Source organism: Caretta caretta, chromosome 16 (assembly GCF_965140235.1).
Source record: "Caretta caretta isolate rCarCar2 chromosome 16, rCarCar1.hap1, whole genome shotgun sequence".
Lineage (NCBI taxonomy): Eukaryota > Metazoa > Chordata > Testudines > Cheloniidae > Caretta > Caretta caretta.
The window spans coordinates 17403232-17429069 of record NC_134221.1 but is presented as its reverse complement, the minus strand read 5'-3'; the positions used below and the strand labels follow the sequence as shown (position 1 = coordinate 17429069).

At 46.8% G+C, this 25838-nt stretch overlaps 1 protein-coding gene across 8 annotated transcripts in view; it reads left to right on the top strand.

The window, feature by feature from the left end:
* Positions 1-18652, top strand: part of VAV2 (vav guanine nucleotide exchange factor 2) — a 314011-nt gene extending 295359 nt beyond the window's left edge. For 5 of the 8 annotated variants that reach the window (XM_075120343.1, XM_048823163.2, XM_048823166.2 and 2 more), the window contains 12 exons: positions 568-656; positions 1928-1944; positions 2662-2683; positions 4404-4531; positions 4784-4858; positions 7242-7294; positions 9098-9214; positions 10432-10519; positions 10623-10746; positions 12379-12465; positions 14869-15023; positions 16731-18652. In XM_075120343.1, the coding sequence (XP_074976444.1) occupies positions 568-656; positions 1928-1944; positions 2662-2683; positions 4404-4531; positions 4784-4858; positions 7242-7294; positions 9098-9214; positions 10432-10519; positions 10623-10746; positions 12379-12465; positions 14869-15023; positions 16731-16775 (1000 nt within the window). In that variant the 3' untranslated portion in view covers positions 16776-18652. Of the gene's footprint in view, positions 1-567; positions 657-1927; positions 1945-2661; positions 2684-4403; positions 4532-4783; positions 4859-7241; positions 7295-9097; positions 9215-10431; positions 10520-10622; positions 10747-12378; positions 12466-14868; positions 15024-16730 lie in introns of those variants that run through there. The other 3 variants (XM_048823167.2, XM_048823169.2, XM_075120344.1) reach the window with 2 other exon arrangements.
* Positions 18653-25838: the final 7186 nt, after the last annotated feature.

Sequence of the window (25838 nt, the reverse complement as noted above, 5' to 3'; positions counted from 1 at the left end):
TCATCAGGTGGTGTTTGGCCTTCCATAAGGGTGTAGCTTTCGTAGGTGAATAGCTTGCAGGGATGGTAAAGGGATATGGATCTACTCACTGCTAAGTGAAGCTCCAGATTAGAGGTGACTGCAGGTTACCATCTGATGAATCCGGGGCCCTGACATGAAATGAGCTGTTGGTTTCAATCCGCTTCCTAGGGGACACATTCCCACGTTGCAAAAGTCACGATTGTTGTTGGCACAGATACACCCACATGGGCCACCATCAGCAGAGAAACTGAGGAATGAATGAAGGAGAAGGCTGAGCTACCATCATCTCCCCAGATGCAGAGCCTACCAGCTCAGAGTAGAGGCACATTTCCTTCTTAGTGCTCTTATTCCTGCAGGTTGGATACACTGAAGGATTGCCCATCTGGCACCTTTCACATATGTTAGTCACTAGCAAAAAAAAATAGTAAAAAGTTAACAGAATAAATTATCATGCAAGAAGTAAAACAAACAGGTAATTGGGGAGGAATATCAAGGAGGGTACTGTCATGAAGAAAAATCGTAAATTTCCAACTTCTCTTTTCACAGAGGAACTTTCTATCAGGGCTATCTTTGCATGAAATGTGGAGCAGGTGCTCATAAAGAATGCTTGGAAATTATTCCTCCCTGCAAGATCAGTAAGTCTTTTGACCTTCTAGCTGTTTTTAAAAGGGCTCAGCTTCTTATGAATGAACTGATAGATAAAAGTTGTTTTCTTTTTAGCATTAAATGTCATCCACTGTTTTATGTCCATTTCTGACTAGTTAAGAAATTTTTTAAAGAGCTTTCCATCCTCTTCCTAGTATGGTAACTTGCTGTGTGTAGCTCTTGTGTGTGTCTGTGTACGTATATGTATATGTATACGTGTATATGTATATATGAATGTGTATATGTGTATTCTGACTATTTCAAGTAGTCCCCTATAGTAAATATACATATATTTCAGGGGACTACTCAAAATACAGTAAAGGACCATAAAGCCAGCGAGCAAGTTGGAAAAATACGTAATAATCCCGACCATGCATCGGGTGGGATCTTGCAACCAACTGACTGATTCGCTGAAGCTAATGTTAGAAGAGACTTTCTGTAGTAGGACATGAAGTACAGGATATATAGATCCGATTCAGGAGCAATCTTGAGATTCCTACCCGAACAGATGTTGACTGGGAAGCCGCAGAGTTGGGCTGCTGGTTGTGGGAGGCAAAGGGGTAACTGAAGGTAATTTACTGCACTGTTTAATACCCCTTCTGGACTAAGTCTTGTCAAACCAGTCTCCTTGAGAAGAGGAAGTATTCTTCCCCCCAGGTGAAGGTGAAAGTGTTGCTGCTTAGATAGCAACAAGGATAGGGAAAAGGACAACAATGAAGGAAAATTTCATCAGACCCCCTAAGTGGGCAGGGGGAAGGAGGTGAGAGACAGAATGTATGTGTGTAATGGAGACAAACAAATAGGCTGTCAGTAGATGGCTCAATGGGGTACTATCTTTACATCTGCAACTGCTCTGATGTGGTGGTTGGTGGGGATGCAGTTCTTCGTCTAATTTCTAACGGGAATTTGGGCAATATAACCACACAATGCTCTTTCTCTCTCACCCCCCAAACCCCCACCACACACGCAGCCGGGCACAAATCCGTAGGGCACGGCTCAGGATGTGTTTGTTACCAAAGAGTTGTTTGCAGGCCTGAGGTGCGTTGGTGGAGCTGGGTGCGATTTGGGGCCTGATCCACATCCCAGTGAGGTGGATGGAAAGGTTCCTACTGACTTCAGTGGGTGTTGGAGCAAGTCTGTAGTGCCTCACTTTTGGTCCCTTCTCTCAAGATGATGAGTTATGCTATTGAGTAGAGGGAAGTGCAAAATAGAGGGTTGTTTCCCCCTAAATTTAACCAATTATTTTAACATTTATTTTCAGGCTCTCCAGCGGACCAGGTACGTTTGTTTCATTCCCTCCTAACTCCCAGTCAGGTAGGGGCTGTGGGGGCATCTGTGTTTCACTAGTCCAGATTGAATTACAGCTGTGAGCTTTCAACTAGTGCTGGAGGGAGCATGGGCCTTGGGGAGGGCCCCCAGCCTCCACTGCAAATGTTACTTCGGATAATATCCATGTTGCATCATCCTAAGAACCTGATCCTACAAGGAGCTGATCACCCCCAACTTCCTTTCACTTCAGTGGGATTTTGGGGATCTGAGCACCTCACAGAATAAGTGCTGGTAACAGATGTCCTTTATTTTAGACCAGAATTGGCCTGTTCCACATGGGTCTGGCCTGTCATTTGTGGTGATCACTGTCCAATGTGCTGACTCTCAATGCTGTAATGACTCTGCATTCGGAACTATCATAGATGGAGAACTTGGGCAGCAGGATAAATTTTCACCCCAGTATTTCCCCTGCTAAATTGTGAAGGTTCCTCATACAGAGAATGGAAAACTTCCTGTCCCTAAAGTGAAGAACTATGGGTAGATATAGCATGATATGCCCCTTGCCTTAGGAAAAAATTGAATCCAGTAGTAACTGCACAGAGAGCTTTGTGGTAATCAGAGCAAGAGCAGAGGTTACTATGGTACTTCAGGGTGTCTTATTTTATCTTTAAATACATTCAGTTGCTATAAGTTTTATTGACCATAAACTATTTTCTGTCTTTGCAGGACTCATTAAATACAGGACCTGGTAAGGGCGGTGTTGGTGTTTTGTCAATGGGTAAAGTAGGGGAGGCAGCACTGGTTCAAAGTGGTTGATGAAGCCAAATTTTGGAAGGGGCTGTCATACAGTGTTTGCACCTAAAGCCTGGTCTACACTTAAGTTATACTGGTACAACTATGTTGGTTGGGGTGGTGATTTTTTGCCAACATAGTTGTGCCACTAAAACCCTACCCTTATACCAGTTTAAGCACTCTTATACCAGTATAACTACATCCACACTAAGGGTGAGGAGTGGTGTTTGTTTTTTGTTTTTTGCTGCTTTAACAGTACCAGTATAGGGCTGGTCTACACTGAAAAGTTACATCGGCAGAGCTACATCTCTCGGGGTGTGTAAAATCCACATCCCTGAGAGATGTAATTAAGCGGACCTACCTCCATTGTAGACAGCACTAGGTCGTTGGGAAGAATTCTTCCGTCATCCAAGCTACCACTTCTCAGGGAGTTGGATTGACTAGAGTGATGGGAGAACCCCGCCCGTTGCTGTAGTAAGTGTCTACATTGAAGCATAGTTGTAGCACTTTAAGGGTGGGCGTAGCCATATTTAAAGCAGCAAAGGTTTCTTATGTAGACAAACCTTAAGAAGCCAGGAGACTGGGGTAACCCTCCTTCTGCTCACAGGCATGTGCCCTCACACTTATGGTGGAGATAGAGGAGGATGGTCCAATGGTTTCAGCCCTAGCTTAGGACTTGTGAGACCCAGGCTCAGGTCACTGCTCCACCGCAGACTTGCTGTGTGGCCTTGGGCCAGTTACTTAGCTGCCTCTCAGTTCCCACGTGTATCATGGGGACAACAGCACTGCCCAGTCTCCCAGGGATTCTGAAGATAAATACATGAAAGACTGGGAGGTGCTCAGATTCTCTGGCAGTGAGGGCTGTATAAGTGTGGCTGTATTGAGGTTGTGATAACTCACTCCGTAGCTCCTGATGTTATCTTCTGTCAGTATCATTATTCACTCTGGTCCCTGTTACATTTTCCCTTGTTCAAGATTAATGCAGATCAGGGCCCTGAGATAGTCCTGAATGCCCCAGCTTGCAAGAAAAGACACACCTCCCTTTTGTGCCTCTTTCGCTTAAAGGAAAGCATGTCCAAGGGGAAAAGTCCTCTTAATCCAAGCTGGCGACATGAACATTTTGAGCACGAGCATGTTGCTCCCATTAGCTGGGGCAAGAGGGAGGTAAAAGCAGTTGAAAAAAAGGGTGCTAAGATAAATATTGTCAGTTGAGTGCGGCAGGGGAGGAATATTTAACATATGATCATTCACAGCACAGATGGCTACTGGCTGAGAATGTCAGTCCCAAATCCCATCAAAATTCACTGGGAGTTGGGTGCCTAAATCCTTGTCCCCTCAGAAATCCCAGTCTGTGTCACTCAGCCTGTGATGATTCGCGAGTGGCTTGTTGCTGCCCAACTAAAGCCTGACTGAGACTACAAGGTTCCAAGACAGGTGCCATCTTTTGCCCCGAGTTTGGAGCTAGGGTTCAGTTTGGCCCATCGTTATCTGCCCCCAATGTTTTACTTGCCAGACTCTCTCATGTTAACCCTTTAGCTTGAGCAAATCGAGGCGCCATGCCATGTGCATGAATGAGCTACACCAGTAAATCCTGACCGCTAATGTTCTCTGGGTTAGTAGCTCACAGGATGGTGTTGTCGTAACAATGGTCTTGTCGTCTTCCCTCCTCTTTCTAGGTCCTAAAATGGTGGCAGTTCAGAATTACCATGGCAACCCAGCTCACCCAGGAAAGCCAGTGTTAACGTTTCAGACTGGGGACATAATAGAACTGCTAAGAGGGGACCCGGACTCACAGTGGTGGGAAGTGAGTGAAGCTGTTCTTTGGAAATGTTCAGAAGTCCTTATGCAGAGGCTACTGGCTAGTTGTAAAGTTCTTACTTATTTATTTCCCCCGTTGCACTTTTATTCACTGGAGTTTGCAAGCCATCATCCAAATAAATTCTCTGAGGCATATTTTCAGCTTGTGGCAGGCAGATATAACATATGCAGTTCTCCAAAACTGGAGCAAAGAATCAAATTTCTTTGGCACAGTGCTGACGTTAAATTTTATTTACAGGGGAGGTTAATACAGACAAAGAAGTCTGGTTATTTTCCCAGTTCATCGGTGAAGCCCTGTCCTGTGGACGCTAGGGTAAGTGCATAAAAACAGACCTGAGCCTAACACCTCCAAGCTTGGTTTGGCTTGTGGCCCATCTCCTAAAGCAAGACAACTCAAATCATGGGCTGTACACCGGCATCCAGCTGGAGTATCTCTGCTTATTGGAGTCACTCTGGATGTCACTGGTGTAAGCCACAATTGGGAACTGTCTTCCTTGCTGTCGGGATTTTGTTTGAGATGGGTGAATATTTATGCTCAAAATGGGAAAGTTCATCACATGGTGCTGGCTTGGACAGATGCCTTTCTCCAGAGTGTAACTTCACACGCTGCTTTGTCTGGGACCTCCAGCTAGGCCTAGAAGAGACTATAGCAGTGTGAGTTTTGCCTGCAGGCCTGGCTCAGTCATGGAGGACTGAAGAATGTGTTGGGGGAGATTTCTGAAGGAGGCTCAAGGTCAGCCAGGAACACTAGATGGAGTCTGCAAATTATTTCACTTAAAGGGACACAGCCATGGTTATTTATCAGGCTAAAAGAATTACCTTAGGTGGTGCTTTGTACCTTAATAGTGGCCCTGTCTTGAAGATCTCTAATGTGTTGTGTGGTTGTGTTAATGTGTAACCAAATGAAGTCCTATCTATTAATTTAATTGTCCATTTTCTCCCAATTAACCGAAACTGAGCCAGTGAATGTGAACCATTTGCTAGCAGTTATGAAAGGACTGGAGGAATGTAGATCATTAGCATGTACCCAATAAGAGGAGCCTGGTATTCTTCAGTCCAGCCCTAAACCCTAAATTTGACCCATACTGGGTTTAGGGGCTTGATCGTTCCATTAACTCCTGTGAACTTTGGGCCCTTAGAGTAAATGAGTCTCCTGAGTAAGTGAATTCTCTACTCACGCTGCACAGCCATTGCAGACGTCCCATGCTTATTGTGTGCTGTCCTTAGTGTAACACGCACTTCATTTCTCCCTTAGCACACTCTTCCCTCACTCCTATTGCAATTACCCGGTTCCTTGCCCTTGCACCTTTAACTTCTGCATTCTGTTAAACTGCATTTTAACAAGTGCTTTAGCACAGAGATGTGTGACAGCCAGAAGTCAGTGCCTAATTTTCCAACCTGGGCTTCTTTCCAAATCTGCTGTCTTCATTCACAAACCCCACCGCCCAACTCAGCCATGCTCATTGTCTGCACCTGTTCTGGCACATTTTAGGGGAGTATGCCCAAGCCCCATATAACATATTACTTTAATACTAACATATCTTTAGTACTGTAGTAAATGCATTCTTCCTATTCAGGCTTTTAGTCTGCTTGGGTGATGTGCTTGGCCACGGTATGACCCAGATGCCAACTTCCTGGCCTGCTGGCTTGTGGGGCTATTTGTATAATCTTTAGACCACAAGCCGTGCTGCCAAGGGGCCAGTGTTGGTCGGGGATAACTTCTGGTGCATCTGCCCCCCACTGCCTTACATTTGTGCTTGGACTAAGAAAAAGATTGTCCCAAAACATTAACAGAAATAAAAACGGGTTGGGGGCTGTGAAGGGAAAGATGTTTTCAGCCAGCGGGCAATGCAGCATGGTCCAGTGGATAGGGCACTGCCGTACTCTGGGAGTCTAGAAGATCTGGGTTCTCTTCTTAGCATCACCCCTAGCTTGTTGCATGACCTTGAGCAAGCTTGCTTACCTCTGTGGGCCCTGATTTTTCCATCTGCAGCTTAGGGATAATGCTAACCCAGCACTGTCAGGTGCTTTGAAATTGCACTTGAGAGAAGCTAAGTGGTGGTTGGTTGTTGACAAGTTTTAAAAGCTTTTAATTACTTTTAGGCTATGTCTACACTTACGGGGGCATGTATTGCATGCCCCTCTAGCATGGGTATAAATAGCAGTGTGGGCAGCAAGCCCCTGCTTAGTTGAGTGGAGCAAAGACACACCAAAACCTTAGGGTAGGTACCCTGCACCAGGGCTTTGGAGTGGAGCCCGGAGCAGCTCCGGAGCAGTGGAGCTGCAGGTTTTTGCCTGGAGCTGGAGCGGAGCCAGAGCACAGCTCCAAAGTCCTGCCCTGCATGGTCTCTACCTGCCCAAGCAGCACAGTGTCTCCCTGCTGGAACCTGTCTCGTATAACACCCCACTGCAGCGTGAACGCAGCCTGCTTTTCACTGCAGCGTGTCGCCTCACGTAGACCGCAAACGGGTCAGATAAATCAAAATACCCAATACACTTGGCACAGCTGGTTTGCGTGTGTGTGCCAACGAGAGAAGCAGTTGATTATAACCCTCTTCCTCTGACTCTGAGGCCAATAACACATAAAATGCTTGGCACATAAAAACGCTCCTGTATGGAGGAGCGTCTCCGAGACGATCTATAACCTAATCAGGATCTGCGCCCCACAGTAATAAGCAGTGTTCTCTTTGCTCTAGGCTCCCATCAGCCGGCCTCCTTCGAGAGAAATAGACTACACAGCGTACCCTTGGTGAGTCAGTCATTAAATGAGACGTTCTGATAGAAATGCTTTACTACAGACATAAAGATGGATTGGTGTTACCCTTTAATTCCATTACTTTGTCACAAATCCGCTATGGGATAAATTATGAATGCACTTTGGAAGCTCCCCTCATCCTCCCTCCTGTCCCCCCGTCCCCTGACTATGCCATTTTAGCCCTATTTGCCTGAAAGTCTCAGGGCTCCTGTACATCGTCAGTTGGTGCATTAGCATTTCCATTCCGAAGACTTGAGTTTGAATGCCGACTTCAGAGGCTGATCCAACACCAGTTGAAATCAATGGGACTCCTTTTACATGGACTGCAGTGGGCTTTGGATCAGAGCACAGATGGGAAATGCATTTGTTGATCTCTTGCTACTTTGCCTGCTGAGGATTTGGCTGGGCTGGCAGGTCCCTTCTCAGGAGAAGGATGTTGGAAGTTAGTGTAGGGCATTGGCAGATCTTTGCAGGAGAAGCTTGCTCTTCACTTGCCCTTCCCTCTTGTTCTGTCCATTGGTATCCGTTCTTTACTTTCATGAGTCCAACAACCCCAAGAAGTTTTTCATTGAAATCTGTGCACCTTGGGACTCATTCCCAATCAAGGTGGCTCTCTAGGAACAGTATAAAAGCAAAAGACTTCAAAGACGGGAAGGGGCTGCCCTCTGCACCATTAAAGCTTTTCTCTTAACTTGCAAAGCAGTTACTTGCCATTTAAGTATCTCTGGTCACTTTTTTGCCTACTTATAAAGGGTTTGATCAGACCCCCTTTCTCTCTTAATCACCCTTCCCTCTCCTGACCTTTAAAAATGGATTTTTTTGTTAAAACTTATTTTCAAATATTAATATAAAAAACCCCATAAATTAAAATTACCTGCATGCCTGGATAACCTGGCAAATCAAGGAAGTCCCCCCATGAGTACTCATGCTGTGAGCTTCACACCCATCCAAGATGGTATCTTTTGTCCGACTTGACCGCAGTCAATGTCCTTACTGCTGTCCAGCTAACAGAGGAGATTGTCAAAGGAGAGTTCAGTGCCCAACTCCCATTGAAAGGTGGGTACCAAACCGGCCTTTGTAGCTTTGAAAATCTCACCCAGGGAGGCTCTGACCTAGAAGATGGCTAGCTCTATCTCCCGGAAACAGGAGTTTGACATGAACTGTATTGATAGTCATTGCTTCCTTTTAAGAAGACACTTTTGGAGGCTGAGGATTTAAAAGCTCTCACCACTGGCCCAGCTCTGTTCCTACCTCTCCCTAGTGCTGAGGACCCTGGGCTCCCAGTGACTACGGTGGGAATTCAGGTCACTTGACACTTGGCAGCAAGTGCCCCCAGGATTGGACCGGATTGTAGTGGTCTTGTAGAAGGCTTGCTGCTAGGTCTTCCGGTTCTGTGCTGTGTCAGGGTGACACGGTATGTCTGTGCCTGGTATCAGCAAGCAGGCTGCTCATCTTTGGAGCGTGTTGCCATCCAGGATGCTCTGTGGGGAAGATCAGGAGATAACCAGTGACTGTAAAGTCCGCATGAGCTTATTTTAAAAAAACCCAACAGCTGTTGGTGTAATGTGTGGCTTGTGGGCTCATGCAATAACCAGGAAAGGTAATTGATTGGTCCCTGTTACCTGCCAGTTAGGGAGCTGCACCAGTCAGGAGGGATGATTGTAGACGTTTTGACCCTGGCCCAATTCAAAATGCAGTAGAAATCCTGTGTTACCAGACAGAGCCTTGTCAGCCAAACCTACAGTCAGTAGTTGGCCGCTCTGTGATCTCAGCACCTAATGGGGAGTGTTCCTTTAGGTTTGCAGGGAACATGGAGAGGCAACAGACAGACAACCTGCTGAAGTCGCATGCCAGCGGGACGTACCTGATTCGAGAGAGACCAGCGGAGGCTGAGCGCTTTGCCATCAGTATTAAGTGAGTATAGCAATGCGTGCTTATGTTAATGGAGCTCAGACAAGGTGGTAAGTGACTGCTGGGTAACAGCGCAAGGCATTGAGCTGGTGTCTCCGGGGTGTGAAATTGACCATGCTGGACCGATAAGCTATACTCTCCTCTGGTTCTGCACTGGAGGAAAGCTTGTGATTTTAATGACAGCCTGATTGCCTTAGACATCAGGTAAGCTGTCTACAGAAAACGCTTCCTTTTCCCTTTCAGATTTGAAATGTCAAGTGCCGTCCCACTGATCTACCTGACTTGGAGTCCTATGTTTTAAGACTCGTTAGTACAGGTGCCCATTTGTAGGACGAGATAGTCTAGGTCTTGCTGGGTTTGGCTTCGTAGAGGTTCCCCGTAAGGAACCCCTGTGAAGTAAAAGAGCGCACACAGACGAAGTGCTGGTTAGAGATTGGTACTGGACTGTTTAAACGTGAGGATTTCCGGATTATTAAAGTATTGGCCTTTAAAGTAAAGGCCCCGTTGAGAGCTCTGGCATGCTGCTGTGTAGCCACCAGGTTAATCTGGCGTATCGTGAACATTCAGAGTGGTTGGTAAGGCACCAGGACACTACATGCTGTCTCTCATTTAATTATTTATACGTAACGGAACAGCTTCAACAGGAGAGACTCGCTCTAGCATATCCCGTAGCCCATTGGCTAGAGCATCTCCTGCAGTGAACGACGCCCACTTTCAAATCCCGGCTCCACATCCGACGGAGGGGAGAACTGAACCTGGGTCGTCCACGTGCCCGGTGGGTGCTCTGACCGCTGGGCTAAAAACGATAAGGGAGGCAGCACGGCCACAATTCCCACCTCCTCTGGCCGTTTCCTGAATGACGCCAGAAAATTTTGTTGGGGCTGAAACTGTTTGGCAAATTCATGAATAGTTCTGGGTCGCCCAGCACTGCACTTTTTGGCAAATAGATTGTTCGCCCTAAACACTGCACCCAGCTCGACCGCTGAGTTCTTTTCCCAGCTCTGACACCGGTTCCCTTGGTCACTGAACACCTGTGCTTTCGATTCGCCATCTGGGAAAGGGATAAGGCTGATGCACCTGCCGGGGGGTTGAGCCACGCGGGTGATGGTCACAGAGCGTTGGGAGGAGGCAGAGTGCTACATGCTAATACACGGCAGGACAGAAGCTGACAGATAAGGGTCGGAGTGTTTCTGAAGTGCCGGCTGCGATTGTTGTCACAGGTTTAACGAGGAAGTCAAGCACATTAAGGTGGTGGAGAAAGACAACTGGATTCACATCACAGAAGCCAAAAAATTTGAAAGCCTTTTGGTACGTTTTTGAATCTGCTTTTCTCACTGTGCGCGTGACTTGCTTTTCCGGAGCCACGCTTAGCCCTGTCGGTGATCACATGTACTCGGTGTGTTCTCTCTAGGAATTGGTCGAATACTACCAGGCCCACTCTCTGAAGGAGAGCTTTAAACAGCTGGATACAACATTAAAATATCCATATAAATCCCGAGAACGTTCTACCTCCAGATCCTTCACTCGCTCCCCAGGTAAAACCCAGCGTACCTAGGATGGTGAATTGCATCTACAACAGCCCAGATATTTCATGGACAGCCACCCCTCTGGTTCCCCTTTTAAGAAATACCTGTGTGATAGATGTAGGAGCTCTATCTGGTCTCCCAGTGAACAAAGGGGATGCATAGGCTTTAAGGCCAGAAGGGACTGTGAGATCATTTAGCCTGACCTCTGGAAAGAAATGTGCCCAGTATGGGATTTGAACCCATGACCCTGAGTCTTAACTAGCCAGGTTCCTTGTCAAGTGCATGAGTGCAAGCTCAACGTCCATCTCTCCCCCCTGGATGCTGAGAGGAAGGGCTCTTGGATTGGTTGCATGGGAGGCATTTGTGGGGAGTTTGCCTTTAAGAAGGCCAGGCTCCTAGGAAAGCCCAGTTGGGGGGTTTCTCTTTGGTCTTTGTTAACTGCTTTTGATTTCTTGTTTCAAACATGATTCCTTTATTGTCTGTGACTCTTTTGTGGGGGAAGGAGTTCCAGTGAGTCATCCCTCCACCGCTTTTCCAAACCCTTTAGGATAATGATCTGGCCACAGTTTTGCAAGATAAAAAGCATGCGTAAGCTGAGGTGAGGAGTGGAGAGTGCTTAGCATGTGGCAGGATCAGGCCCATATTGCTATAAAGAGTGTAATTGTCCTGTGTCAAAACATCTCTGAGGTCAACAACTGCAGTGTGAGAAATTTCAAGTCCTTTGCTCTAAATAAATAAATATAAAAGGACTGAAGCCAATCAGCATGAAGAGAAGAACTTGCTTCACCTCTGAGACACACAAGGTTTTCGCTTCTCTATCTGTACAAGCATCCATATGTCAGTTTTACTGGCCCTGATTCTGGTGTCACTTATGCCGGTTGATACCCCTAGGATTTGTTAGACCTAGTCAAAAACATGGTAAATATACTGTGTGAAAAATTCCTAAACAAATGAACCTTTAAATTACAATAGAAAATTCCTGTGAAATATTTTATTTTTTGATTGAAGACTTGGGGAAAAAAAATTTCTCCATTTTTTCCAAAATGTTTTTTTTTTTTAAAGTTTCATTTTGGTGATTAAAAAAACGTTTTTCTCTTGCTTTTTTACTCCCCCCCCCCCCAAAAAAGAGGGGAAGAGTGGATATTTTTACCCAAAAAACTAACTTTTTTTTATTTAACACTTTTTGCCTTTGAAAACCAAAACATTTCAACCAAAAATGAATTTTGCTTGTGAACGTTTTCATTTGGGTTAAAAAGGCATTTTCCATCAAAAAAACTTTTTTTTTTTCCCCAACCAAAAATGTTTAACCGGCTCTGTCCATTTTTCTTCAATGGCAAGTTGCTCCCAATTTACACCAGTGAATGCAAGAGGAGAATTGGGCCCACTGACTTCAATGGACTCACTCCTGATTTACACCCGTGTAAGCAGGAGGAGAATCTGGCCCATTGTAGTCTGACTATGCAGATGTATCCTACGTCCTCCCAGAGCTTTTCCTGCCTTAATTTAGCCACAGCGGAGGCTCCTGAACCAGAACTGCTGCATGCTTAGGGTTTTCTTTTTTGCAACCTGCTTCTGCACTATGGATTTTTAATTTCCTTTTTAATTCTTGTTCTTCTGCCTCTGTTTCTAACCTCTTTGCAGCTTCCTGCGCTTCCTACAACTTTTCTTTTCTCAGTCCTCAGGGCCTCAACTTTTCTTCTCCGAATCCCTCCGCTCCTTTCTGGTCAGGTATATAGCCCCTTCGGTTCTAGAGAAGAGAGCACCATCTACTGGCCATCCCTAGGGCAGCAGGGCCTCTGCCTGCTTTTTGACAGGACACAAACGGTATCAGCTTGAAAGCCATCCGCAGTGGGATCCACCCCCTGCTGTCCCTCCCCATCTATATAAAAAATCCAGCTAAGGTATTGGCCCTCCTTGGGTTTGTCAGCTGGGGGCAGAATCTGGTAACCCGAAAAATGCAAGAAACCAAATAGGAAAACACAGTGAATTAAATATTGAGAAAAGGGATGGGGGCAGAAAAAAGAAATCTAAATCTAGTGGGTTGGGATCTCATGATATACTTCAAGCTTGACCCGTGTTTCCTGTGTCTCTCGTAGAATGGAACATTGGCATCACACCATTTTAAAGACTGTTGTTTTCCTTGCTATAATAATAGAACATTCATTTCCAGCCGTTTTTGAGCTCTAATGTCCGAGCATGCTCAGTAGCGTCATAATTAGGGCAGCTGGGAGGAGCCCATGATGTCAAAAAGTGATGGAATCCCCTATAAAATGTTGGAACAATATTCAACTCCAACGTGCATCAAACAAGCATCTTCCTTCTCCTGTGGTACCAGCGACACCTTAAATGGTCAGAAGTGAAAAAGGCGTTTAGAACCCAATTGCTTCTCGCTGTTTATGCCTTTTAACTTTTTGCATTTTCATTAGCGTGGACAGTGAAAATTACGTCTTATTCCTGCCATGCTTGGTTACATAACTTTAAAAGAAAGATTCCTTCTCCCAAGAGCTTTCCTGTGAAATCTGAAACCTGCAAGTGAATGAAATTGATACCAAAAAATCAGCTCTGAGCACGCTTCTGGTGAAAGAGTTCAAAGCTTTCATCTATCACACTCTGTTCTCCAGCCTGGCACTCTTACTAGGCCAAATGAGCCCTGCAGTAAATGTATTTTCTATGTGTTAATTGTCTGTTGCCATCCGCATCTCCTTACATCCTGAGCGCTGAAAACCTGGGCAAAGCTTCCTCCTCCAAACCCAGTTTAACCTCGGTTTGCAAAACATTTAAAATTGTAAACAGTTTTGAAACTGAAAAGTCCTTAAGACTAAAGGACAGTTTCATAGAAACAAACAGCAGCAAAAAAATTTTTTTTGTAAACTTAAACACCTTTTTGCCCCTTTGTTTGCCTGTGACTCTGAGAGCATGATCACTGCTATAACCATGTCCCTTCCCATCATTTAAACCCCCTGACTCTCTCTGTCTGTATAACCTGCAGGACAATACTGCAGAAAATGCAGGTGGTACGTTTTCCATATCGCCTTTGCAACCTGTGTGCTAAAGGAGATAACCCCCTTCTTCGTGGCCTGACACAACTGAGGTCTGCACCATTTGCTACAATCGAGTACTGTTCAATTCCTAATCCTGGGGAAGATGTTAGTAATGGAATGCCACTTGCATGCTGTAAATTGATGACCAGTTTCTGGTCCTTCTGAACTAACTATATTAGTACAGTTTCTAAAAAAGGGTTAGCGATGTCTGTTAATAAGAATAGCATCTGCAGTTCTGCTGACGTTGTGCTCTGAAGTGTGCGGTCTACAAACTGATTATGAGCTAGGATCAGGAAGAAATTCCCATTTGCTAGGATATTGTTGAAAAACTGTGTCCCAAAAAGGGGCCTTTTCACCAAAGCATCTATTTTGGGCGCTGTCCCAAAACACCACCCTAGGTGGTCAGTCCTTGTATTGCAATTTACAGGTTCCTTATCTCAGTGCCATTGAGAGAATCTGCCATTGGGGCTAATCCCAACAGCTAATAAAGAGGTCGTTTAAATATAAATTGCTTTGTAGAATCTCCCTTAAATGAAGTGACCCATTAGATGTCAGAGCAGTAAAGCAACAACTAGAGATGGGGATAACTTTGAAATAGATTTTTCTTGTTCCCTTTATTTTTATAAAACCTTTGCTTTTATCTCCCTTCCCCCTTGACCCAGTCACCTGTAGCAACACCTGACAATGAGATTATATATATATACTATACACACACACACACACGCATGCACAGTAGATAGTCCCTTTCCTGGGTGTCCTTCAAAGTTTTATATCCAATGACTAGAGGGGTGATGCAACTGATTGAGACCCATTATGAGACCAATGAGATGTTGATAATGGAAAACCCAGCCTTGGAAATCTGATATAACCATGCAATTCCAATTCACACATGGCTGAAGGATTAAAATAAAGCCACCTCAATATCTAATTGACTGTCTTAGTCCACAGAGCTGTTTTCTGCCCTGATCTTGCAAGGGAAATGAGGACTCTGGTAAAAACCCAGGTTGAACACAGTCTAGCTTTTCCCAGGCTTCAGATGATCTTGCACGACAGTGCAGACATTTAATTCCCTTTCCTTGTCCACCCGCAGTGGTCACGCCTCCAGTCATAGGGACGGCCGTGGCACGCTACAACTTCGCCGCACGGGACATGCGAGAGCTCTCTTTGCGAGAGGGCGACGTGGTGAAAATCTACAGCAGGATAGGCGGGGACCAGGGATGGTGGAAGGGAGAAACAAATGGAAGAGTAAGTGATGGCAAGATGAGGGTTCTTTTATATTTAAATAATGCTACTTTGCCTTTTTAGAATAGCAGGTGTGTTTAGATGTGGATTGGCTAATAGAGCGGGTCAGAATTTTCCAAATTAAAATCTAATTTTATTTTTTAAAAAAAAAGGGAGGAGGGCGAGGGAAGCTTTGCCTTTCCCCTGTTTTTAAACTCAGGAGGTGGAAGAGTAAGTATTAGCCCCATTTTACAGATGGGGAAAACCGAGACAAGGAAAGTGACTTGACAAAGGTGTTGAAATGAATAGGTGACAGCAGTGAGATTAGAACCCAGGACTTCCCGAGTCCCAGTTTTGTGCTTGTTCCTCCAGACCACACTGCCTTATGGACAACCCTGTATGAAACCCAGTTTCAGCTTAGGCCTTGTCTACACTGTCGGCAGCGTGTCTTGTATGTACAGGTACATGCTGCAGTGAAAAGCAGGCTGTGTCCACACTGCAGCGTGTAGCTATGTGTGGCAGAAAAAGGCTCTGGCCGGGGGGGGGACTCATCACTGCTGGATGCCTTTCCCCGCTGCCTACCCCTGCCAGAGCCTTTCCCCGCGGCTGGAGCCTTTCCTGCTGGAGGAAAGGAGGGAGTGGGACACCACCCTTGTAAAAAGAGCAGTGTAGACCCTGGGAGACGTGGCTTGGGCATGTAGAGAGCTGTGTGAGGTATGTACCCTAAGGTTTTGGCATGTCTCTCCTTCCTGTCTACCTGTGCTAGGATGGGTACAGCGTATGTTCTCTACACGCCTTTAGTAAGAGAGAATTGTGCACCAGCTAAAGGCTGGACACATGGAAAAGACTTCAAGAAACCAGGGTTGCAGCTCCGCAGTTGGATTCCTGCCTGGGAAAGCAATGGACTTCTCTGGCCTGCTTCCCTTTGCCATGCAATCTAGCAGCATACCATTCCTCCTTCTGGTAGAGGTAGTCCTTGGCCAATGCTGTAAAATTATCCCCACAAGTCCAGCCTTCAAAAGCACAGCACCTGGCAGCGATTTTTAAATTTAGAGCAGCACAGGGGCCGGGAACGGCATGAGGGCCAGTCTCACAGACACAGCAGGCATCAGAATCTGATCCTCCTTTTGGCTTTATGCTGGGAACTGACACAAGAATGGCTCTGAAAGTCCATGGCTGAGAATCATAGACATTAGCAATTGTACTGGGTACGAGCGATGGTGTCCCCAGGGAGATTACTCCACAGTCTAATGATGCTGATCACAATAATGCACTGTCTTTCTACAGTGCCTCCTGTCAGACTTTGCAGACACTATTGAGTTAATCCACATAGCAGCCCTCCGACGGGGTGGTTTGTTATTCCTTTTTTAGTAATGGGGGAAACTGAGGCACAGTGGATAAATGACTTGCCCCAGGTTGTATACAGCCAGAATCAGTAGCATAGTCAGGACTAGAACCTAGTCTGACTCTGTCCCATATTCTCATTATTGGACCATGCTGGAGAACCAAGTGCTCTTCCACCCAGACTAAAGTCTCAGTCCCACGTAGCTGGGAGCAAGATATTGTATATGTGTCAGCTCTACGGATACAGTACCAGACTTCTGGGGCAACATAAATGGTGGGATGATGGAGCCCATTCTATGAGGAAAATGTCTCTCTGCTCAGTTTGGGTGGGTCTCTTTGCATATCCATGCCCAAGGAGTTCTGCTCATTGTTCCTTTTCTGCTGCAGATTGGCTGGTTTCCTTCGACCTACGTGGAGGAGGAGGGAGTGTAAGGAGGACTGGATCTCTGGCCGACATCGCCGAGCGCCCAGTAAAAGCCGCTGCAGATTGTGCAGAGTGGTCCCAACGCCCAGGGCTCTGAGTGAAACACAATCAAAAATCCTCCAGTATTAACAAGTCCATTGTGAATTGTTTTACAATCAGTCCTCTGTAAAGTGTGTGCGCGCGTCAGGGGGTGCCACTGGCTCTCAGTCCTGGGTTGTGTTACTTCTGTGTAAGAGAGAGAGAGTCTATAAGGTAACATTTGTCTGTAACAGCAGCAGGAGTGTCCTGGGAAGATCATGCTCAACAGCCTTGCCTGAGCAGGACAACTCCGCCATCCAAACCCATTTCATGGAGGGTGTTTCAAAAGCCACCCTGGGGCTCAAGGGAGGCTGGGGCCAAAGTCTCACTCTGACTGAAAGTGGAGGGAGCATTTCAGATTTCTACTGAGAAGGAGCAAGCCAGCCCCAGAGTCACAGAAGAGGTGATCTCACCCCACCCTGCTCTCTCCCCCTGCTGCTTGAATGGACCCCTCTGGATAACGATTTTTCTTGTCAAGTCGGCGTGTTCGACAGCAGAGCCCAACTCTGCTGCCCTCCTGAGGTGATTTGGGGAGCAGAGCAGAGGCGCGGTGAGGAGGCCTCTCTCCGTGAGCTCGGTAAGATACCCCGTTGTAGGAATGAGTTTTTGAGAGAGAGAGACGGGCGTGAAGTCAAACTCTCGATACAGCCAGTCCTGGACGACATGAGAGACTTCCAATTTTGCAACGTGGGTCCGTTCTCTCGGGCTAGCTTTGGTCCCACTAGATTCACCCAGGGCAGAAGGGACAGCCCTTTGCCTGAACGGCCCCACCTGTGTCGGTATGTCTGGCGGCGTTCGGGGGCTGCAGAATGTGCCCTCCCTGGGAAGAGTGTTTGGAAGCCATTGACGTGCTGGGGGGCACATACGGTAATAGCTCCAGATGTGCATCGTCTGCTCCAGCGCGTGCACCAGTCACCGCGTACCTGTCCTGTGCTTAACAAGAATGCAGAAGCCCTCGCCAGACTAATGGCCGTTCCTGTAGCCATTCTATGCATCTGCCTCATCAACCTCCTCATCGACCTCACCTGAGTAACGACTGCAGGCTGAATCCCTCATTATCTAAAAATATGTGGAAAAAGGGTCTCATTGCCCCATCCACCAGCACCAAGTCTTCCCACCTGTTCTCCCCTGTCACCCCCAGAGCCAAGGAGGAAGAATTCTGTGTTGCCCCCTCGCTGTGTCTTTTTCATCATTGCACTGTTCTGAATAACGTACTCCTGGGTCTCTTGCTTTCCAAATTGTGTCCATTTTATGGGATAGGCAGAATTGTCCGATGGAGTCAATTTCAAGTGACCGGTGCCAGGTGCTGCCCTTTGCTCACCAGAGTAGCATTTCCTTCCAAAGTGCACTATTTAAAACAAGCATGATGCATCCACCACAAGGAACAGCTCCCCCTTCCCCCACTTTCAAGCCCCAGAAATTCTCCTCCCGTTGCTTTAAATGAGGCTACAGAGTTAGGTCGACCTAAGGCAGCTTACCTCCGCCTAATTGTGTCGGTGGACATACTACAGCAGAGGTGGGCAAACTACGGCCCGCGGGCCACATCCGGCCCACGGGACCCTCCTCCCCGGCCCCTGAGCTCCTGCCCCAGGAGGCTCGCCCCCGGCCCCTCCCCCGCTGTCCCTCCCCCGCAGCCTCACCTCGCTCCACCACCGGGCGCAATGCTCTGGGCAGTGGGGCTGGGAGCTCCTGGGGCAGTGAGCTGCAGAGCCCGGCCTGACCCGGTGCTCTGGGCTGCACGGTGGTGGTGGCGGAGGTGGCGTGGCCCGGCGCCAGCCCCTGGTGCTCCAGGCAGCACGGTAAGGGAGCAGGGAGCGGGGTGGGTGGGGGGTTGGATAGAGGGCAGGGGAGTTCGGGATGGTGGTCAGAGGGCGGGGGTGTGGATAGGGGTCAGGGCAGGAACAGGGGGTTGAATGGGGGCAGGGGTCCCGGGGGGCAGTCAGGAAGGAGGGAGGGTTGGATGGGGCTGCAGGGGACAGTCAGGGGACAGGGAGCAGGGGGGGTTGAATGGGGTGGTGGTGGGCAGTTAGGGGCGAGGGGTGCGGGGGCGGTCAGGGAGAAGGGGTGGTTGGATGGGGCAGGGGTCCTAGGGAGGGCAGTCAGGAACGAGAGGAGGGGTTGGATGGGGCAGCAGGGGGCAGTTAGGGGCGGCAGTCCGGGGGCAGTCAGGGGAGAGGGAGCAGGGGTCCCAGGGGGCGGTCAGGGAACAGGGGGGGTTGGATGGGGCAGGAGTCGCGGGGCAGGGGGCAGATAGGAGGTGGGGGCTGGGCCCTAACCAGCCCTCCATACAATTTCCAAAACCCAATGCGGCCCTCAGGCCAAAAATTTTGCCCGCCCCTGCACTACAGCCTTGCTGCCGTCGATGTAAGTGTCTGACTATACTCACATCGTAACTCCACGTCCATCAGAGAGGCTTAGGGCTTATGTTGGTGTAGTTAGGGTGACACAGTGTCTGTGTAGACACTGCATTACTTATATCGGCTGTTGGCTGTCATGCTTGTTAAATTCACAGCTCCCACTGGGCAGCCACATTCCCAGCAGGGAGTTGCATGTGGAGCCGAGATCCCAGGCTCTCAGCCCTCCTCCACCCCCCACCACCTAAGATAGGTCGACTTAAGTTTCTAGTGTAGACATGCCCTCAGTGCACTTTTGGGTCGTTGCTCCCATCTCTCATGTTTTTCAGCAGCCTGACCGCTTTGAGACTTGGCTACTGGGCTTTGGGACAGATTCTGCTCTCATTTGCACTGATGTAAATCCAGAGGAACTCTAGATTTGCACTGGCATAATGGACACCAACCTTAGTGACCACGGCTTCTTGCCTTTAGAGAACTGCAGTCACGCATCTTATGATGGACAAATAAAGAAACGATATCTAGGCGTTCTGCAAATGCTCCAGGTATAATCTGTGGAATAATAGCGGGATTGTTGCTGCCAGATTGGGATACTGAAGTCAAAAGGAGAATTCTGTGCACTGAGTGAAAAGGAAAACAAATGACCTTTGAAGGTAAATTGCTGTTTAGTGACAAGGTGCGAGCTGAATAATTTTGCTGCTTGTTTTGAAGTTGGGGTTTTATGTTTTCCTGTGTTCTGTCTCAATCAGCGTGAGCTACCTGGTTGCTCATTCTTCCTCGTGCCAAAGCCACCAGTGAAACATTCACGTTGCGCTATATTGATTAGAAAATATTTTAGTTTAACTGTACACATATTAAACGATGACTGACCAAACCGGGTGCCTGCTGCTCAAATGCCAGTGTCTAAACATGCTTGTGGTCAGGTGGTCGTTGCAATTTGCACACAACCCAGGGGCAGTTCCTCTTACCCATTTTGCTCTGCAGAGTGCTGGAAAGAACAGAGCAGTCAGATGTCTTGTGGTTGTGTTAAAGGCTATTGTCTATTTCAGTTCAGTCTTCTTGATTGTCCATGACCTCTGTACCTTTTGACTTTTGTCATCTCAGCCTGCCAGTATTGAAAAGAAATGAGGCAGAGCTTTGGAGAAGGAAGCTAAAAGGAGACTAAGGGTTTGTGTACATGGGGACACTCAGGAAAACTAATTTGAATTAATTTTTAAAGTGGATTAGATAAACTGCATTAAATCCTTTTGTGGATGCTCTGATTCAGAAGTAAAGTGGCCTTAATTCAGATCAGTTTACTTCACTTTGGAAATTAAGTTTGAATTCAGCTAAGGACACTTTAATTCTAAATGATTTTAAAATCAGGGCTTAATGCAGTGTAACTAATCCAATGTAAATTCACACCCTTAGTTAATTCAGATTAATTTTCCTGAGTGTCCCCATGTAGACAAGCCATAAGGGAAGTTGCAGGCTTAGCTCCCACTGAAAGGGAATTGGGAGTTGGGCACCCACATCCACGTGAGAATCCGATACTATAGGCCAAGCTTCTCAAGGCTCACTGATGATTTTGGTTGTCCATCTTGAGATGACTTCAAGGGGCCTGATTTCCAATAACTGCTGAGTATCTGCTCTCTGGGGGGAAGAAAAGTCTTTAAGATGTCGCAAGTTAGGCACCCAAAAATTACTAATTGCTTTTGAAAATGTAGACCAAAGGACCTTCTCTAGCATTTGAGGGCAGAATTTGGGTCCAGAAGACCCAACAAAAAATGGATAAAGAGAAGAAAATTCATGATAAGAACATAAGAATAGCAATACTGGGTCAGACCAAAGGTCCATCTGGCCCAGTATCCTGTCTTCCGACTGTGGCCAATGTGCCAGGTGCCCCTGAGGGAATGAACAGAACAGGTAATCATCAAGTGATCCATACCCTCTCGCCCATTCCCAGCTTCTGGTAAACAGAGGCTACGTGTATCCCTGCTCTTCCTGGCTAACAACCATTGGTGGACCTATCCTCCATGAATTTACCTTTTTTTTTGAACCCTTTGTTACAGTCTTGGCCTTCACAACATCCCCTGGCAAGGAGTTCCACAGGTTGACTGTGCGTTGTGAGAAGAAATACTTCCCTTTGTTTGTTTTAAACCTGCTGCCTATTAATTTTGTTTGGTGATCCCTAGTTCTTGTGTTATGAGAAGGGGTAAATAACACTTCCTTATTTACTTTCTTCACATTAGCCATGATTTTATACACCACTATCATATCCCCCCTTAGTCATCTCTTCTCCAAGCTGAAAAGTCCCAGTCTTATTAATCTCTCCTCATATGGAAAGATGGTTCATTTATACCTCAGACTTAAGCCTTAGCTGAATCTGTTGTTTAAAATTTCTGTTGTTAAAAAACATTATGTTGTGAGGGACTGTGGACAGTTAACCCCTATAAAAAAGCATGCACCCCATATCACTGGAGCCTTATTCGTTCTCTCATGTAGCATGTGTAGTTATCTTTGCCTGTTACCAAACCATGTAATAGACACTGTATGGTATCTGCCTGTAACCAGGAATGGCTCCCCCTCCTCACTCTCAGCAAAAATGAACAATTCCTCAGAAAATCTCTCTCTCCCTCTCTCTCGTGTTTACTGTTGTAAGAAACTTGTTATAAAAGATTCTTCTTGTTTGTAATTAATTATTCAGCCAATTGCCACGATATATATCTGTGAATAAGAAGCGGAAATGTTTTTTATGATGGCGAGAAAATTGTATATATATTTTAGTTCATTGCAAAACATTCGAAATTGTAATGGGCTAGGTTGGAAAATAATATGTAAATTCCTTGATTTTTTTTCCTTTGCACTGCACTAATTGAGATAGAGGGGGCGGGTGGAGGGAATGTAAGATAAAAAGTTTGTTTATGGAATAGTTTCTAGCTCGGAATTTGGAAATCATTTGGAGTAGCTTGTAATGCTGGAATAGAAACTTTAGCTGCTACTTAGAAACCCTTCTTGCATGAGGTTTTCCCAATCTTTTTCAGTTACAGTACATCAAAGTAAATCCCACAACAAAAACAAAGTGTAATTTTGCTGATAGATTTTTTCCCTGCCAAACCATGGTTTTTACTGCAAATAAACCTACATTCTTTTCTGCATAAGAGGGTTGGTTTCATGTTGGACTTCTTGTTTCAAAATGTTTGCTTTGGGAAGATAAGTATTGTCAAAGTGGATCTGACCCCTGGCCCATCTAGTCCAGTTTCCTTCCTCCAACAGTGGCCAGCACCAGCTGCTTCAGAAGATGCAAGAACCCTGCTCCAGGCAGCTATGAGATAATCTGCCCAGAGAGAAGTTTATTCCTGACCTACTAATTTGAGCTTGGCTGCTTATACCCTGGAACCTGAGTTCATAGCGCTTCCCAACCCCCCTCCCCCTTTTTTTTTAAATCCTTCCTATTACAGAAAGAAAAGGAGTACTAGTGGCACCTTAGAGACTAACCAATTTATTTGAGCATGAGCTTTCGTGAGCTACAGCTCACTTCATCGGATGCATACCGTGGAAACTGCAGCAGACTTGTACTCCTTTTCTTTTGCGAATACAGACTAACACGGCTGTTACTCTGAAACCTTCCTATTACAGGTTGTTGAATACTCATGGTTTCCAATGAAACAACCGATTGGTTTTTTTTTTTTAAAGCCTGCTGCACTTTGTACAGGGAACCATTTCCTTCTTGCCCACCTGTCAGCTGTTTCCATTGTCTGGGCAAATAAAAAATACGGGCACATTGGTAGGACGCTCACTTAGAATTTTTGCAATGTTGAGACTCTGCTAAGCAGTCCGTCCGTCAGGCCAAGAGTACTGCGTTTTTTGCCTTGATGGGCTTTTATGCACAGAGCTACAATACAGGTTTCTGTGAGATGGGTCACAGTTCTGCGTGGTCTTCAGTTACCACGGAAAGTCATACACTGGATCCAGCAGCATTCTCGATAGCTGTAAAAATCATGAAGCCGCTTAAAAGCTACGCCAGAGGCTTTTCTACAGGATGGGCCTATTTCACCAGAGAAGGGGGACCCAAAATTTCACTGTGAAGAGCCATATAATTGAATTAATAATAAAATATTTATTAAATGGATCTGTACCGCAGTATCCCTGCTGCTTTCCCCTATTTTCTTTGACTTTTCAACAATAGCTTTTATCTAACTTGCTAGTGGCCGCAGAATGTATGTTGGGGACATTTCACTTTCTTTCTCAGCAAAGTTTCGGAGCTGACTACGAAAGTTGCTCCTCAATAGCGGTTGAGGTTGCTTTAAATGTGATTCCTATGGGGATCGTCCCAGCAGCCCTAGCCAAACCTCCTCCCCAGCCATTGTAACCCTTTTTTTATGGGCAGTACAGGACATCTGTGAACCTTCCCAGAGAGTTTCTATCACATGGGGCCTTGACCCTTTCATTCTGTCATCAGAGTCTGCCATAACCCTGAGCTGAATCTAGACTCCCAACAACGCCAGTGCTGTAGATGGACGACCAAGGCCAGACACGCAATGCCCTGGGAGAGGCAGAGAATCGGAGCCTGCCCCATCACTTGACAAGGAGAAGCTATCCCCATGGCTCACTCCTGAGAACTCTGGGTCCTTGCCAGATCCTCAAACTTACTAGTGGAATTCTTCTCCGGCACCAGACCCAGGCCATGGAACTTGCTGCCAGGAGGAGTAAGAATTGTTACTAAGCTCACTGCATACACGGATCAATGCACAACCTATCTCTCCACCCAGCCTTTCCCACAATGAGACTCTAGTTCTTAGACTTCTGGCACCAATCCCCTTATTCCCCAAGGTGGCTGCTCAGTGGCAGGGAAGAAAAAGACAGAATCCTTCAGCTCCCAGGAAGCACTCTGAGATGCCAGTGATGTGCAGAGGCTGACTTGAATGGCTCTGTTTGAGAGAATGGGCAGGGGGGGTACATGTAAAGGGCTAGCTGGCAATGGTTTTAGTGCCATGGGTCAGCATCACTGAGCTTCTCAGGAAAGTGCGTTTCAGATTGCAATTTGAATGGGGAGAAGGGCAGAAATCTGATTCGCTGGGAGTTTCAGGCGTATGGGAGGAAGCCCGAAACCAAGGGGAGAAATAGTTTTTCGCACACCTTGATCAGTGCAGAGGCAAATAACAATAAACCTTGGACACTGCCTGGGTATTCACCAGGATGGTTATAAGTAGACACATGCTGGCAGCGCCTTCTTTGAAATGGGGACTGCTGACACTTCTGATTTATTAACGCAGCTAAAAGGAGCCCTTGCTGCTGGAAATGCTGCCTCTTATAATAAGCAAACAGATTCAGCTGGTTTTGTCTCTGCTGCTCCTTTAATCAGCCCTCAGAGTAGCAGCCGTGTTAGTCTGTCCACTGCCTGCATCCGATGAAGTGAGCTGTAGCTCACGAAAGCTTATGCTCAAATAAATTGGTTAGTCTCTAAGGTGCCACAAGTCCTCCTTTTCTTTAATCAGCCTGTGATCAACAGACACCGGGTCCCATGTGGAGACAGAGTCTGCAGCAAAGTTGTCACAGCAGCCAGCAGGGCTGCTCCCGCACCACCACAGCTGCTGACTTAGCATGTCCCTGCCTCCTTTGCTATGCCTCTAACCCGCCCTCCACTGCCTCTCTGAGCCAGTCAAAGACCAGCATGCAGCCGCCTCCCCTCTCCTCTGAAAGTCTTGGCAGGCAAGTCTCTAATGCACAGTGTACCCATGCGAGCAACACAGGCCGACCATAAGCGCAAGCAGAACCATTTCTGCCTCTGCACAGCTCAGTTGTACGAGGCTCTGGAAATCTTTGCAACATCATTGCATTGTAGGCTTCTCCCAAATGAGAGAGCCAGAGTTCCTTACTTAGCCTAGCTCAATCATCGCTCCTACAGCACTAAGCTCTTAGCCAGAGATCTTAAAGCACAATACAATGTGGCAATCATGATCCACATTTTAGAGATGGGGAAACTGAGGCACAGAGCAGGGATGTGACTTGCCCAAGGCCTGGACTGCAGAACCCAAGTCTCCTGACTCCCATTTCTATGCCCGTTGGTTGACAGGGGAGACTGTTAAGCTGCCTGTAATTGAGATAGGCACTCATGCAGTAGCACCTTCCTAAAATGCTTAAAATCAGGCTGGCACAATGCACAGGGACAGAGAGGCAGGAGTCATGTGCAGTCTTGATGCCAAGTTCTGGCGGCGATAAAATTGCCGTGTGTTTCCAGCTTCATGCACCTTGTTCATCGTGAGCTGTGATTTTGCAACATGATTAACTGATTCATTTGTGCATTAGCCACAAGGTGTTACATGACCAAGAAAACTCCAGCCGGTTCTCAGAAAATATTTCGTTTCTCCATCTGCAGTGCATTTCCAGCTCTCATTACAAGAACATACTCTATGTTCGGAATGTGGGAACCGATGGACTGGCTTAGATCCTGCTTAGAATATCCACTATTGCCGTGGTTCTCAACCAGGGGTCTGGGGGCCATGAGCAGGTTTCAGGGCGTATGCCAAGTAGGCCAGTGTTAGACTCGCTGAGGCCTAGGGCAGAGAGATGAAGCCTCAGCACGTGGGGCTGAAGACTGGGGCCCAGAACCCCGCCACCTGGGGCTGAAGATGAAGCCTGAGCAATGTAGCTTTGTGGGGG